Genomic DNA, 14,211 nt, shown 5'->3' on the forward strand with positions numbered 1-14,211 from the left:
GTCATGGCAACAGGAGCAGTCACCACCAGCAGCAGTCCCGGCATGGTTCTACAGAGGCCTCACACACACATGGACACAGAGAACACACTGGAACATTATAGGACACTAGCCAGGCGAATGCCAAAACATAGAGAGCATTAAGAGCATTTTACCTCAGATCGGAGTCTATTGAACTCCATGGATTTTCTTTGTGTCAATGTGGGTGGAATAGCACATAGACAGACAGAGTTGATACTTTACATGCTTGTGCATCTCTCACTGTAGACTATGTGCAATAGTTATCATTTTTGGGTGGGACAGATGCACCATTTATATTTGCTATAGGTCTATAATTCAGTCTTCTGTCCGGACCAGATCTGATATCAGTCTATTTTTGTGAGTGAAGACAAGAGACTGCTTTTTCATGACCACCAAATTAACAGTGTATATTTAACATGTCTTATTCATATTTGAGGAAATTCTTCAAAGAATCATAGTTCTTCATTGATGCAGAGGCGTCGTCGGTGTATCGGACATTTTCACTCTACGATTAGGCTGCTGCCTATAATGCACCTTGTAATTTCCCATTCCCTTACAGATAACGCCTTTAAATTAACCTAAAATGCTTGGTTTGCATTTATATCCTATTGCTTCTTTGAGAATATCATTTCTACGGAACGTCCTATAGGCGGTTCGGGATGGTGCACGCGCAGGTCCCATTCAAACAGGTGGGAAGCAGGGAAACATCCCCGGTGCGCGTGACTGGTTGTGATGATAGGATAGCCTACATGGCTCAATACCGAGTAGCCTAAATGTTTGAGAATTGTTACGGTTTTCACTTGAGCCTGCATCAGGTCGGATGTCTAAAAGTAGTTCATTAGAAAACCACGGTTCAAGGTTTTCCCCTCATCCTTTGTTCTTTATTGTTTAGTGAGCACTGTGTTTTTTTTATCCATATCTCAGCTTCCAGTCTAGAGACCGTTTACGCACAGGTGGGAAATACCCGCTCTATAGGACAGCCCCCTCCCTCAGTTCCTCATCGGAATATGTGAGCAAGTGACATTTTGCCGTTGCGGTTCGGGACAGCAGGCAAAGCGTCTCTGCAAACAGGTGTGCAGCTGCTGCCCGAATCAGTTTCCTACGCCTTTAATCCAGTTTAAGGAAAGGGAGAAAGCCATCCCATTTGCGGAACCATCCTCCTCGACGCGGGACGGGCAGAGGAGGGGGAAACCTGCATTTTAGTAGCCTAGCTATTATAGCCTATTATTTGAAGGGACAAACGGGTTATAAGAGCGAACGCTATGGCAACAAAAAAATCATCATGCACTGATATAACGAAAAGAAGCCAGAGTCCCGTCGTTTTAGAGGCTGAGATGTTCCGTGAATTTCAGGACTGGTGCCTCCGGACATATGGGGACTCGGGTAAAACAAAGACCGTCACCCGGCGAAAATACAACAAAATCATGCAGACATTGTTGCAAAACGAAGAGTCGGACAGCATGTATGTCGACAATAGTCACATCAACGCTAAATTCAAATTCTGGGTGAAGTCGAAAGGGTTTCAGGTCGGGAGCAACATCCTCGGGGAGCACAAGAAAGGAGCGTCAGGGAAGCCCGTCCTATATGTCCCGGTCAAGTCAACGGTAAAGTGTGCGTGTTTGTGTGTGTATGCGCGTGGTCGCATGACAAGTCCCATACCATCAGTTAAACCTAGGCCATTTGATTTCACCACAACCACATGTACCTGTCATAGGCTATTTGATTACAACTTTTCCGTGTTTGTTTTTCCCTCCTCACCCCAACCTATTCACAGACTCTAACCTATTCCGACTCTCATCCTCTGAACAGAGCAGTCATACTCCCAACCCGATCAGTTACCATAGCAACGCCGGTGCATAAAGAGGCAAAATCGCCAGTGTGGGGTATCATTCTGTGCTCGTCTCGCGAATGACTCGGTTAATGTTCTGTTAACGAATCGTTAGCATTATTGTTGTATTATTAAATGTAACCTTTATTTAACTAGGCAAGTCAGTTAAGAACAAATTCTTATTTACGATGACGGCCTACACCGGCCAAACCCGGACGACGCTGGGACAATTGTGCGCCGCAGTATGGGACTCCCAATCACGGCCGGTTGTCATACAGCCTGGATTCGAACCAGGGTGTATGTAGCACTGAGATGCAGTGCGTTATGCTACTAAGCAGTATTTATGAGTTGATAGCCCATTCACAAAATAATGATAAAAGTAGGCATATGCCTAGTAGCCTATGTCTGGTCCAGACTCCTGCCATGTAGGACAATTGAGTGAACGCGCATACATTGGGTGCCAGCAGCGTGCCCAAATGGGGGATGTCGGGGTGGTTGGTGTGTCCCTTGGAGGAGGGCATTGTAAGGAAGGTAGAGGTGAGGGTTTATAGATTATCCAAATATTTGATCATGTTCACCTTTACCTCGTATGATAGCATAAATCCCCAAAGCCATCCTATTTTCAATGGGGAGGGCTAATTGCGCTCCACAAGCCTTGAACATCCTAGCCTAAATGTATTGTAACCATGAGCATATTTTTTTTCGTTTGAATGTCTTGAACTAATTGACAAACATACATTTCTATTGACAATATGGTCATGCTATGAAAAGCAAAACTAGCTATAGTTACAGTAGGATATGTGTGCACCCCACCACCTAGCATTGTCCTGTGCAGGATAGATGCGGGTCGGTCCACATGCACGCCTTGCGCTGGTACACTACATTGCATGTATTTTTATGACTTATCCCCCTTAGTGCATTTATTCACATTCATCAAACGTTCTATTCTCATGTTTGCTTATAAATAGATAACAGTGATATTGCGTTTGTACAGTGTTTGAAATGAGCGCAGTAACCGTGCGTATTTGGTCTTTATGAGGGTCTCAGGCAGGAACAAAAGAGTAGGCTATTCAGCATCAGTATAATGGAATCCTCCCTCCATTAAAGTTAAAACCACTTCTGTTTAGGATTTAAATTCGAATGATTTCACCATTTGATCATCTCATACAATAGACATTGATTTGGATTTTGTTAATCCTGTGTTAATCTAAGGTGATAATCTAAATGATTTATTTAGGTAGACTATTTTTAGGGTTGGAGATGGATAGCCATTCTGATACAGTGATTGTCTAGGATGACTGACCAAAGGTTAAGAATACATACACCATTTAGGCACAGTATAGTAGAGGTTTTGTGTGTGTTCAGTGTCAATTGAGATTGCCACCATTTTATATGATGCCTTCAGGGAATCACACCAACCCCCACCATGGTGCTGGGTCAAGCTCTCCAAGGACCCTTAAGATTAGTGTGAACAAAAGACTCCAATTAGGATATCTACATTGAAATATCAGTACCACTAAGGTGTGGATTATACAACCGATTCTTCCTCAGGTGTGTTGCCTGTGTAAATGCATAGCCTTTATTTTTCTGCTTAATTAAACACTTATTTCCAATCAGTTATATTGTTTTCATGTGAAAGCCTCTTGGCAGGTGCATCTAGAGTCTGAGATTTAGTTTTGTTTGTCTTTCTTTTTTTCTGACTTTGATGATGGAGCGTTACATTACCTTTTTGATAATGGAGTGTTACATTACCTTTTGATGATGGAGCGTTACATTACCTTTTTGATAATGGAGTGTTACATTACCTTTTGATGATGGGCGTTACATTACCTTTTGATGATGGAGCGTTACATTACCTTTTGATGATGGAGCGTTACATTACCTTTTGATGATGGAGCGTTACATTACCTTTTGATGATGGAGCGTTACATTACCTTTTGATGATGGAGCGTTACATTACCTTTTGATGATGGAGCGTTACATTACCTTTTGATGATGGAGTGTTACATTACCTTTTGCTGATGGAGCGTTACATTACCTTTTGATGATGGAGCGTTACATTACCTTTTGATGATAAAGCGTTACATTACCTTTTTCTTTTGTGTTTGTTATGGATGTCGTGATAGATTTTTGAGCGACAACATTTATTACCCACAGGAATCAGTCTACACTTTACGTGTCATTATGTCATATTATAGTTCTTAAATGTCTTCGTTTTCAACACTTTATCAATCTTACAGTGCTTGTGGGCCACAGCCTTTTATTTTGACACAGATTGATGTCCAAGAAACAAACCCAGAAATGGCTAAACTGAAGTCAATCTGTAAGGGCTAAGTTTGTAAATGTACAGATCTACAGAAATACAAGGTTGGAGCCTGGGCAGGGAACCATTTTTTTACTCCATGCATGAGTGAGAAGAGCATGCAAATTATGTTGTAGAGGACTATGTGGGATTTCCAGTCCTACTAAATGAGAGCATTCCTGAATATCACATATGTAATTATTGATGGGAAACAGCAGTGGACTCCCCCATGTCCAGCCCCCACCTGTGCAAAACTTCACAACAAAGAGAAAAACATAAGCAAACACAAGGCAGTAATTACAACATTAATTAAATCATTAATTAAAGTGGGAAGTAGAATGTCAAATAGTGAAGTTGAGGTGCAACTAGATGCGAGAAAGGTCCATGTGTATCAATGTGAGTGTGGAGGGGGTTTGTGTGTGTGTGTTCTCTTGTCTGTCAGCCAGTGGTATGTCATCCTGGACTGTTCCCTTGCTGAGTGGTAGATAGTGTATCAGTCGATTTAACGGTCATGTGCTATCAGTCCTCAGATCTCTCTCTCTTCTTCATTCTCTCGCTCTGTCTGCTTCAGGCCTACGCCATGTGCCACCCAGATAAATACATACAAGATACAGAGAAAAGGTATGCCTAGACCTGCCCTCCCTCTCTCTCTCTCTCTCTCTCTCTCTCTCTCTCTCTCTCTCTCTCTCTCTCTCTCTCCCTCTCTCTCTCTCTCTCTCTCTCTCCCTCTCTTTCTCTCTCTCTCTCTCTCTCTCTCCCTTTCTTTCTCTCTCTCTCTCTCTCTCTCTCTCTGTCTCTCTCACACACACACACACACACACACACACACACACACACACACACACACACACACACACACACACACACACACACACACACACACACACACACACACACACACACACACACAGACAGAGAGTACAAAACCACAATGCCCAATGCCCCCCAGTACCCCTCCTGTGTGGTGGGGGTGTGTTTCCACAGCGTGTGCATTGGCGGCCTCTCTGCAGCTGCTCCTGGGGTGTGCCAAGTTTCACTGCGGGGTCTAAATGAGGGGGTGGGGGTGTGGGCGGGGATGGCATGGTGGTGGATGGGCAGAAAGGAACCGGTTTTCAGTTGGTGTAAACACAGAGATCGTTATACAGGATAGCCCATGAGTGGAAGGAAGGAGACAGATACTGACTAAAGGGATTTGTGGATTTAAACAGTTTTGCTGCACGGGCCTGGTGTAATCGTAATTTCAGACAGTTGATGGGATTGTATGGAGTCTCTATCTCTCTTTCACACTCTCTGTCTCTGCCTGTATCCCAGTCCTCTCTCTTGCTCTCCTTCTGTATGACTAATGCTGCATTCAAGTCATGTCGGAAACTGAGACATCTCCGACTTGGTTGCTAATTGTAGAACGATGATACCCGAGTTTCCAACTTGGGAAGTTTTAGAATCAACCAATAAGAAGCTCTAGCAAATAACTTATGTTCGTTTTAACTCGGTAGTTCCGAGTTTCCAACATATGTAGTGTTGTGTTGGCTCTCTTGTCGTGATGTGTATTTTGTCCTATATTTTTATTTAATTTATTTTTATTTTTAATCCCAGTCCCTGTCCCCATAGGAGGCCTTTTGCCTTTTGGTAGGCCGTCATTGTAAATAAGAATTTGTTCTTAACTGACATGCCTAGTTAAATAAAGGTTAAATAAAAAACAAAAATGTGGTGAACGCAGCAGAACAGCCAGTGCTAAGAGAATCCAGCAGGCCTCAGTGTGGGGATGCAACTTCGTTTAACTCTCATTATGTCGTGATTAGACCCCAAGCAGAGAGGAGGTGAATAAAACCATAGATAGACCACGGCACGGTGAGACGCTCTGCAGTCATACACTACTGTAGACATGCACACTGTAGTGGTACATTCACACACCACTATTACCTCATTAATTCATACCGGCCTGTTATTTTTAGTTATTATTATTAGCAGATATAAAATACTCTGCCACCATATATAGTATAGTCTAACACTTATCTAGTTTGCACATATAATCATTTATTCAGCAATAGGTGTGCCCTCCATTTCAAAGAGGAATGTTGTGTTAATTTCTCTTTTGTTGCTCAGAATATGGCAGTGATTTTTTTTTTAATGGATGAGAGCGGTTGCTTTTTGTTGCTATGCCAACAGCAACCTGTAAATATCTCTATCCCTCATTCACAGTCTGGGTTTGGTAGGACTTTCTCACCACACACAGCACAGCCTTAGGCATGGGACTCCATATGTAAGCTACCTGTGTTGAGACTGAGGTTGTAGGAAGTGCTGTCATAAAGGGCATAAAGGGTTAATTGACGTCTTAAACGCTCTGTAACCCTGTAACCCAGTGAACTGTAAACCAGTGAATATATTATTGTAACTTAATGAAAGACAACAGAAAGAAAAGGTTGGGCGGTGTTGGAGTTGTGAAGTATGTCCCCCTCTGAGGCAGACATGGAACGGCAATTAAGTACTAAATATTTGTGTTCTGCCATCAAAATGGAGCATGAACATCATCATTATTATCTGATTATTTATTCCACTTCTCCTGAGAGCTCCCCTCTGTTAGAAGGGCACGGAGTCAAAAGAATAGTGCTCCTTTCATTCAACAACATTTGCATTAATGCTAACAGTTTTGCATGTCACAACTCCAGCATAATCTAGCCATTGTTTTATCCCTCCTGTTCAGTCTCTATGGGTTGGCGCATGGGTTATTAAGTCTACACCAAATGCTGAATACCTTACCCAAAGCCACCACTTCACTCTCCACCTGGCGAGATGGGGGACAATTGACCTTAAAGCGGCAATCGGCAGTTGAAACAATAATAAAGCGTTCTCCCCACCCCTGTTTTGGTAAAAAGCTGAGGGTTAGGGCTGGAGAAATGTAACCACTCTCAAATTCATAGACATAACTATGGATGCAAGGATTGGCCATCCATGATATACTGTATATCACAATTATAGCTTTAACCATGTTTTGAGGCTATATAATGTTTGTTTGCATTTGCTTTGTTTCAAACCTTGGAGTAAAATAAGCGTATTTTTGGGGTTCTGATGGGGAACGACAGTTGAACTAAGCTCATGAAACATTTCTAGGTTAATATCATGGGGTGGCAGGTAGCCTAGTGGTTAAAGCGTTGGACTAGTAACCAAAAGGTTGGAAGATCCCCAAGCTGAAAAGGTAAAAATATGTCATTGCCCCTGAACAAGGCAGTTAACCCACTGTTCCTTGGCTGTCATTGAAAATAAGAATTTGTTCTTAACTGACTTGCCTAGTTAAATAAAGGTAAAAAAATATTCTTCAAGAATAAATGGATACATTAATTCAGATGTCCAAAAATGGATGAAGCAGATTGCCCCCTTAATATAAAAAGGACAAGGCATTATAATAAAGATTGCTTTTGATGTCGATGTTTCTGCAACAAGGTCTCTCTCAAACCATATCTCCAAGATACCTACTTTTTTAGGAGTGATTGTGTGCTGTGGTTATTTTAGTGCTTCTCTGGCCATGGGAGAGTGCCTCCTCAATCTGATCCCTATACAGGTCATTTTACACAAAATTAAATATATTGAATTTGGACCCTCAGTGTCTCCTAATAAATGATGTGCAAGGTTCCTCTGCTTTGGATGTAGATTACACACATAGACACACAATCTAATCACTTTTTGTGTGAATGAGGCCTCTTCTAGGACAAGGGAATTCAATAGGTCTACATATTATAAGCCAATGTGTTCCTAGCCTTTTGCTAATATGTTTGTAATTAATCTCTAGTAAGCTGTGCACGGAGTGTGATATCACAGTGGGTTCATATGTGAGTGTGTGTGTTTTTGTTTTTAAAAATATGTATGTTACTGTGTGTGTGTGTGTGTGTGTCCGTACAAAAGGGGGGGTCGTTGATCGCCCTGCTCGGTTTTCCTCCTCTAAGCACCCTCTCTGTTGCCATGGAGAGACAGTTCTTTGCTCCCATAGGAGGAGAAATTAACACAATTTTTAACTGGTCTGGAGGCCTCGCCTCTGTGTGGGAGAGAGTTTGAGCTCTGCTCCAGATCACAGCACGCACACACGCACACGCACACACAGCCTTACGACTCAGTGTTGAATCTTACTACTACACTCTGCTACTGTAATTTTCTTATGCAGTAGTAGGACCAATATTTAACAAACTACACCAGAGTAACATGAATAGAAAATATATAGTAATTATGTAGTAATAACACAATGATAAAAGGAATGTTTTAGGCCCAGATTGCAGAGCGAATGTGTAGTACATTAAAATGTTCCGTTTGGGGGTGGTGACTGGAACATGAACAGAGTCTGGAGAACAGAGTGAGCAAAGGAACAGGGAGAAAAAAAGAGAAAGGGAGGAAATAAAGGAGGGTGGCCGGCAGAAAGAGGAGAGGGTGAAGGTACGTATTAAAAAGAGGGTCAAGGAGATTATGTTTTATATCTTTTTCACCCTATTAGGTCGTCCTAGTCCCTTAGCCCCTTCCTCACTGTGGTACCCCCCTTCTACCCCTTCCCCACTGAGGACACTAGGGCTTTCCTATTTATGCGTCCATTACCTTGCTGATGGGTTTACCACGATGAGATGGGACTTTAAAAGGTGACCTGTTGACCTCATCCCGTCAGTAGATGATGCCTGGCTATTCTTTAAAAGTGCCTTCCTCACCATCTTAAATAAGCATGCCCCACTCCAAAAATGTAGAACTAGGAATAGATATAGTCCTTGGTTCACTCCAGACCGGTCTGCCCTTGACCAGCACAAAAAATATCTTGTGGCATTCTGCATTAGTATCGAATAGCCCCCGTGATATGCAACTTTTCAGGGAAGTTAAGAACAAATATACACAGGCAGTTAGAAAAGCTAAGGCTAGCTTTTTCAAACCGAAATTTGCATCCTGTAGTACTAACTCAAAAAAGTTCTGGGACACTGTAAAGTCCATGGAGAATAAGAGCACCTCCTCCCAGCTGCCCACAGCTCTGAGGCTAGGAAACACTGTTACCACCGATAAATCCACTATAATTGAGAATTTCAATAAGCATTTCTCTACGGCTGGCCATGCTTTCCACCTGGCTACCAACCCGCCAAAGCCCCCACCTTTTCTCCTTCACCCAAATCCAGATAGCTGATGTTCTGAAAGAGCTGCAAAATCTGGACACATACAAATCAGCCGGGCTAGACAATCTGGACCCTCTCTTTCTAAAATGATCTGCCGAAATTATTGCAACCTCTATTACTAGCCTGTTCAACCTCTCTTTCGTATCGTCTGAGATTCCCAAAGATTGGAAAGCTGCCGCGGTCATCCCCCTCTTCAAAGGGGGTGACACTCTAGATCCAAACTGCTACAGACCTATATCTATCCTACCCTGTCTTTCTAAGGTCTTCGAAAGCCAAGTTAACAAACAGATTACCGTCCCATTTCGAATCCCACTGTACCTTCTCCGCTATGCAATCTGTCATGTACTGACCAGTAAAAGAGGTTGTTTGTTATTGTAGTTTGGTCAGGGCGTGGCAGGGGGTGTTTGTTTTATGTGTTTCGGGGTTTTTGGTTTTTGGTTTATGTTCTATGTTAGTATATTTCTATGTCCGTGTCTAGTTTTTCTATTTCTATGTTTAGGATTTTTGTTTGACCTTCAATTGGAGGCAGCTGTTTCTTGTTGCCTCTGATTGGAGGTCCTATTTAGTAGAGGTTTTTCAGCTTGTGTTTGTGGGTGGTTGTTTTCAGTCTAAGGTTTTGTACCTGACGGAACTGTTAAGCTGTCGTTCGTTTCTTGTTTTGTTTACGTGTTCAATAAAAGTTAAATATGAGCACTCAACCCGCTGCGCCTTGGTCTACTCCCTTCAACGGTCGTTACAGAACCACCCACCACAAGATGACCAAGCAGCGGGGATTGGAGCACCGGCCCGAAGGATGGACCTGGCAGAAGGAACGGCAATTATAGGAGGACAAGCTACGGGAGCTACGGGAGCCTGAGAGACAACCCCAAATAAGTTTTTTGGGGGGGCACACGGGGAGTTGGGCAGAGTCAGGCAATAGACCTGAACCAACTCCTCGTGCTTATTATGGGGAGCATCGAGTCAAGACAGAACCGAGCTATGGGGAAATGCGCACTGTAGTGAGAAGAAGCATTCAAATGCCGGTGTGATCGGTGGAAGCTCCTCAGTGTGGCCAGGCTACATTGAGCACTCAGCCAGGAAGGGTTGTGCAGGCTGTGCGCTCCAGACCTCCAGTGCTTACCCATAGTCTAGTTCGTCCTGCTCCCGCTCCTTGCACTAGCCCTGAGATGCGTGTCTCTAGTCTGGAGCCTCCAAAGCCAGCACCACTCACCAGGCCTCCAGTGTGTCAGTCCAGTCCAGTACGTCCTGTTCCCGCTCCTCGCACTAGCCTTGGGGTGCGTGTCTCCAGTCTGGTACCTTCAGTACCAGCCCACGCACCAGGCATCCAGTGCGTCAACTCAGTCCAGCTCGTCCTGCTCCTGCTCCTCGCACTAGCCCTGTGGTGCGTGTCCCTAGTCTGGCACCTCCTAAGCCAGCCCCACACATCAGGCCTTCAGTGCGCAGTCCCCGTCCAGAGCTTCCGACGACAGTGCCCTGTCCAGAGTGTCCGGCAACAGTGCCCCGTCCAGAGTGTCCGGCAACAGTGCCCCGTCCAGAGTGTCCGGCAACAGTGCCCCGTCCAGAGTGTCCGGCAACAGTGCCCCGTCCAGAGCTTCCGGCGACATTACCCCGTCTAGAGATGGCCCACAGTTCGGAGCCTGCAGAGACGGCCCACAGTCCGGAGCCAGCAGAGACGGCCCACAGTCCGGAACCGACAGAGAGGGCCCACAGTCCGGAACCGACAGAGAAGGCCTACAGTCCAGAACCGACAGAGATGGCCTACAGTCCGGAACCGACAGAGGCGGCCTACAGTCCGGAACCGGTGCAGCCAGAGTCGCCCTACGGTCCGGAACCGGAGCTCCCAGAGTCGCCCTTGGGTCCGGAACCGGAGCTCCCAGAGTCGCCCTCCAGTCCGGAGCTCCCAGAGTCGCCCTCCAGTCCGGAGCTCCCAGGGTCGCCCTCCAGTCCGGAGCTCCCAGGGTCGCCCTCCAGTCCGGAGCTCCCAGAGTCGCCCTCCAGTCCGGAGCTCCCAGGGTCGCCCTCCAGTCAGGAGCTCCCAGAGACGCGCATTAGCCCGAGGTCTCCAGCGACGCGCATCAGCCCGAGGTCTTCAGCGCTGCGCCATAGCCCAGAGACTTCGGGAGGGGTAAAATATAATAAGCATGTAGCGGGGGTGGACAGGTTAGGTTGGGGAGTAAGGCCGGAGCCTGAGCCACCTCCGTAGTAGGAGGTTGGGGAGGGGGGGTGTAGCACGGGAGCCATCGGTGACGGTAGCCACCCTCCCTTCCCTCCCTTTAGTTTAGGATTATTTTTGTTTTGGGGTTTATTTTTTGTGTGAGGTGAATCCGGGGTCTGCACCTTTGGGGGGGTACTGTCATGTCCTGACCAGTAAAATAGGTTGTTTGTTATTGTAGTTTGGTCATGGCGTGGCAGGGGGTGTTTGTTTTATGTGTTTCGGGGTTTTTGATTTATGTTCTATGTTAGTATATTTCTATGTCTGTGTCTAGTTTTTCTATTTCTATGTTTAGGATTTTTGTTTGACCTTCAATTGGAGGCAGCTGTTTCTTGTTGCCTCTGATTGGAGGTCCTATTTAGTAGAGGTTTTTCAGCTTGTGTTTGTGGGTGGTTGTTTTCAGTCTAGTGTTTTGTACCTGACGGAACTGTTAAGCTGTCGTTCGTTTCTTGTTTTGTTTTCATGTTCAATAAAAGTTAAATATGAGCACTCAACCCGCTGCGCCTTGGTCTACTCCCTTCAACGGCCGTTACACAATCTGGTTTCTGAGCTGGTCATGGGTGCACCTCAGCCACACTCAAGGTCCTAAACAACATCATAACCGCCATCGATAAGAGACATTACTGAGCAGAAGTATTCATTGACCTGGCCAAGGCTTTCGACTCTGTCAATCACCACATTCTTATTGGCAGACTCGACAGGCTTGGTTTCTCAAATGATTGCCTCGCCTGGTTTACCAACTACTTCTCTGATAGAGTTCAGTGTGTCAAATCGGAGGGCCTGTTGTCCGGACCTCTGGCAGTCTCTATGGGTGTGCCACAGTGTTCAATTCTCGGGCCGACTCTCTTCTCTGTATACATCAATGATGTTGCTCTTGCTGCTGGTGATTCTCTGATCAACCTCTATGCAGACGACACCATTCTGTATACTTCTGGCCCATCTTTGGACACTGTGTTAACTAACCTCCAGACGAGCTTCAATGCCATACAACTCTCCTTCCGTGGCCTCCAACTGCTCTTAAACACAAGTAAAACTAAATGCATGCTATTCAATCGATCACTGCCCACACCTGCTCGCCCGTCCAGCATCACTACTCTGGACGGCTCTGACTTAGAATACGTGGACAACTACAAATACCTGGGTGTCTGGTTAGAATGTAAACTCTTCTTCCAGACTCACATTAAGCATCTCCAATCCAGAATTAAATCTAGAATCGGCTTCCTATATCGCAACAAAGCATCCTTCACTCACGCTGCCAAACAAACCCTCGTAAAACTGACCATCCTACCGATCCTCGACTTCGGTGATGTCATCTATAAAATAGCCTCCAACACTCTACTCAACAAACTGGATGCAGTCTATCACAGTGCCATACGTTTTGTCACCAAAGCCCCATACACTACCCACCATTGTGACCTGTACGCTCTCGTTGGTTGGCCCTCGCTTCATACTCGTCGCCAAACCCACTGGCTACAGGTTATCTACAAGTCTCTGCTAGGTCCGCCTTATCTCAGCTCACTGGTCACCATAGCAGCACCCACTCGTAGCACGCGCTCCAGCAGGTATATCTCATTGGTCACCCCCAAAGCCAATTCCTCCTGTCACGACTTCCGCCGAAGTCGGCTCCTCTCCTTGTTCGGGCGGCGTTCGGCGATCGACGTCACCGGCTTTCTAGCCATCGCCGCTCCATTTTTCTATTATCCATTTGTCTTGTCTTGTTTCCATACACACCTGGTTATCATTTCCCCAATCAATCTACTTGTATTTAACCCTCTGTTTCCCATCATGTTTTGTGTGTAATTGTTTCATGTTTTTCGTGGTGTTTGATTTACGCGCTTTACTTTGGTTAAGTTCCGTTGTTTTGAGCGCATTTATAGTGCTCTCATATTTTGGAACTATAATAAAGTGCGCTTGGTTACATTTCGCTTCTCTCCTGCACCTGACTTTGCTTCTCATACACCCGATATTGACACCTCCTTTGGTCGTCTTTCCTTCCAGTTCTCTGCTGCCAATGACTGGAACGAACTGCAAAAATCTCTGAAACTGGAGACTCATATCTCCCTCACTAGCTTTAAGCACCAGCTGTCAGAGCAGCTCACAGATCACTGCACCTGTACATAGCCCATCTATCTACCTACCTCATCCCCATACTGTATTTATTTATCCTCTTGCTCCTTTGCACCCCAGTATCTCTACTTGCACATTCATCTTCTGCACATCTACCATTCCAGTGTTTAATTGCTATATTGTAATTACTTCGCCACCATGGCCTATTTATTGCCTTAACTTACCTCATTTGCACTCACTGTATATAGACTTTTTGTTTTCATTTTTTTTCTACTGTATTGTTGACTGTATGTTTTGTTTATTCCATGTGTAACTCTGTGTTGTTGTATGTGTCGAATTGCTATGCTTTATCTTGGCCAGGTCGCAGTTGCAAATGAGAACTTGTTCTTAAATGGCCTACCTGGTTAAATAAAGGTACAAAAATATATCATTACAGCTATCTTTTCATGTACTGTAGCCTATTATACCTCATAATTATTAATTAGTTTACACATAAACTACCAGTCAAAAGTTTTAGAACACCTACTCATTCAAAGGTTTTTCTTTATCTTTTACCATTTTCTACATTGTAGAATAATAGTGAAGACATCAAAACTATGAAATATCACATATGGAATCATGTAGTAACTGTCAAGGCTCAGGAGCAGACCCA

The 14,211-nt window shown here is 44.7% G+C and overlaps 1 protein-coding gene across 2 annotated transcripts in view; it reads left to right on the forward strand.

Annotated features, from left to right (window-relative positions):
• Positions 1-1,050: 1,050 nt before the first annotated feature.
• LOC115165709 (nucleolar protein 4-like) overlaps positions 1,051-14,211 on the forward strand; it is a 39,858-nt gene continuing 26,697 nt past the window's right edge. For both annotated transcript variants that reach the window (XM_029719006.1, XM_029719007.1), the window contains exon 1: positions 1,051-1,622. In XM_029719006.1, the coding sequence (XP_029574866.1) occupies positions 1,281-1,622 (342 nt within the window). In that variant the 5' untranslated portion in view covers positions 1,051-1,280. The remainder of the gene's footprint in view (positions 1,623-14,211) is intronic.

The sequence above is a fragment of the Salmo trutta genome, chromosome 28 (assembly GCF_901001165.1).
Source record: "Salmo trutta chromosome 28, fSalTru1.1, whole genome shotgun sequence".
NCBI lineage: Eukaryota > Metazoa > Chordata > Actinopteri > Salmoniformes > Salmonidae > Salmo > Salmo trutta.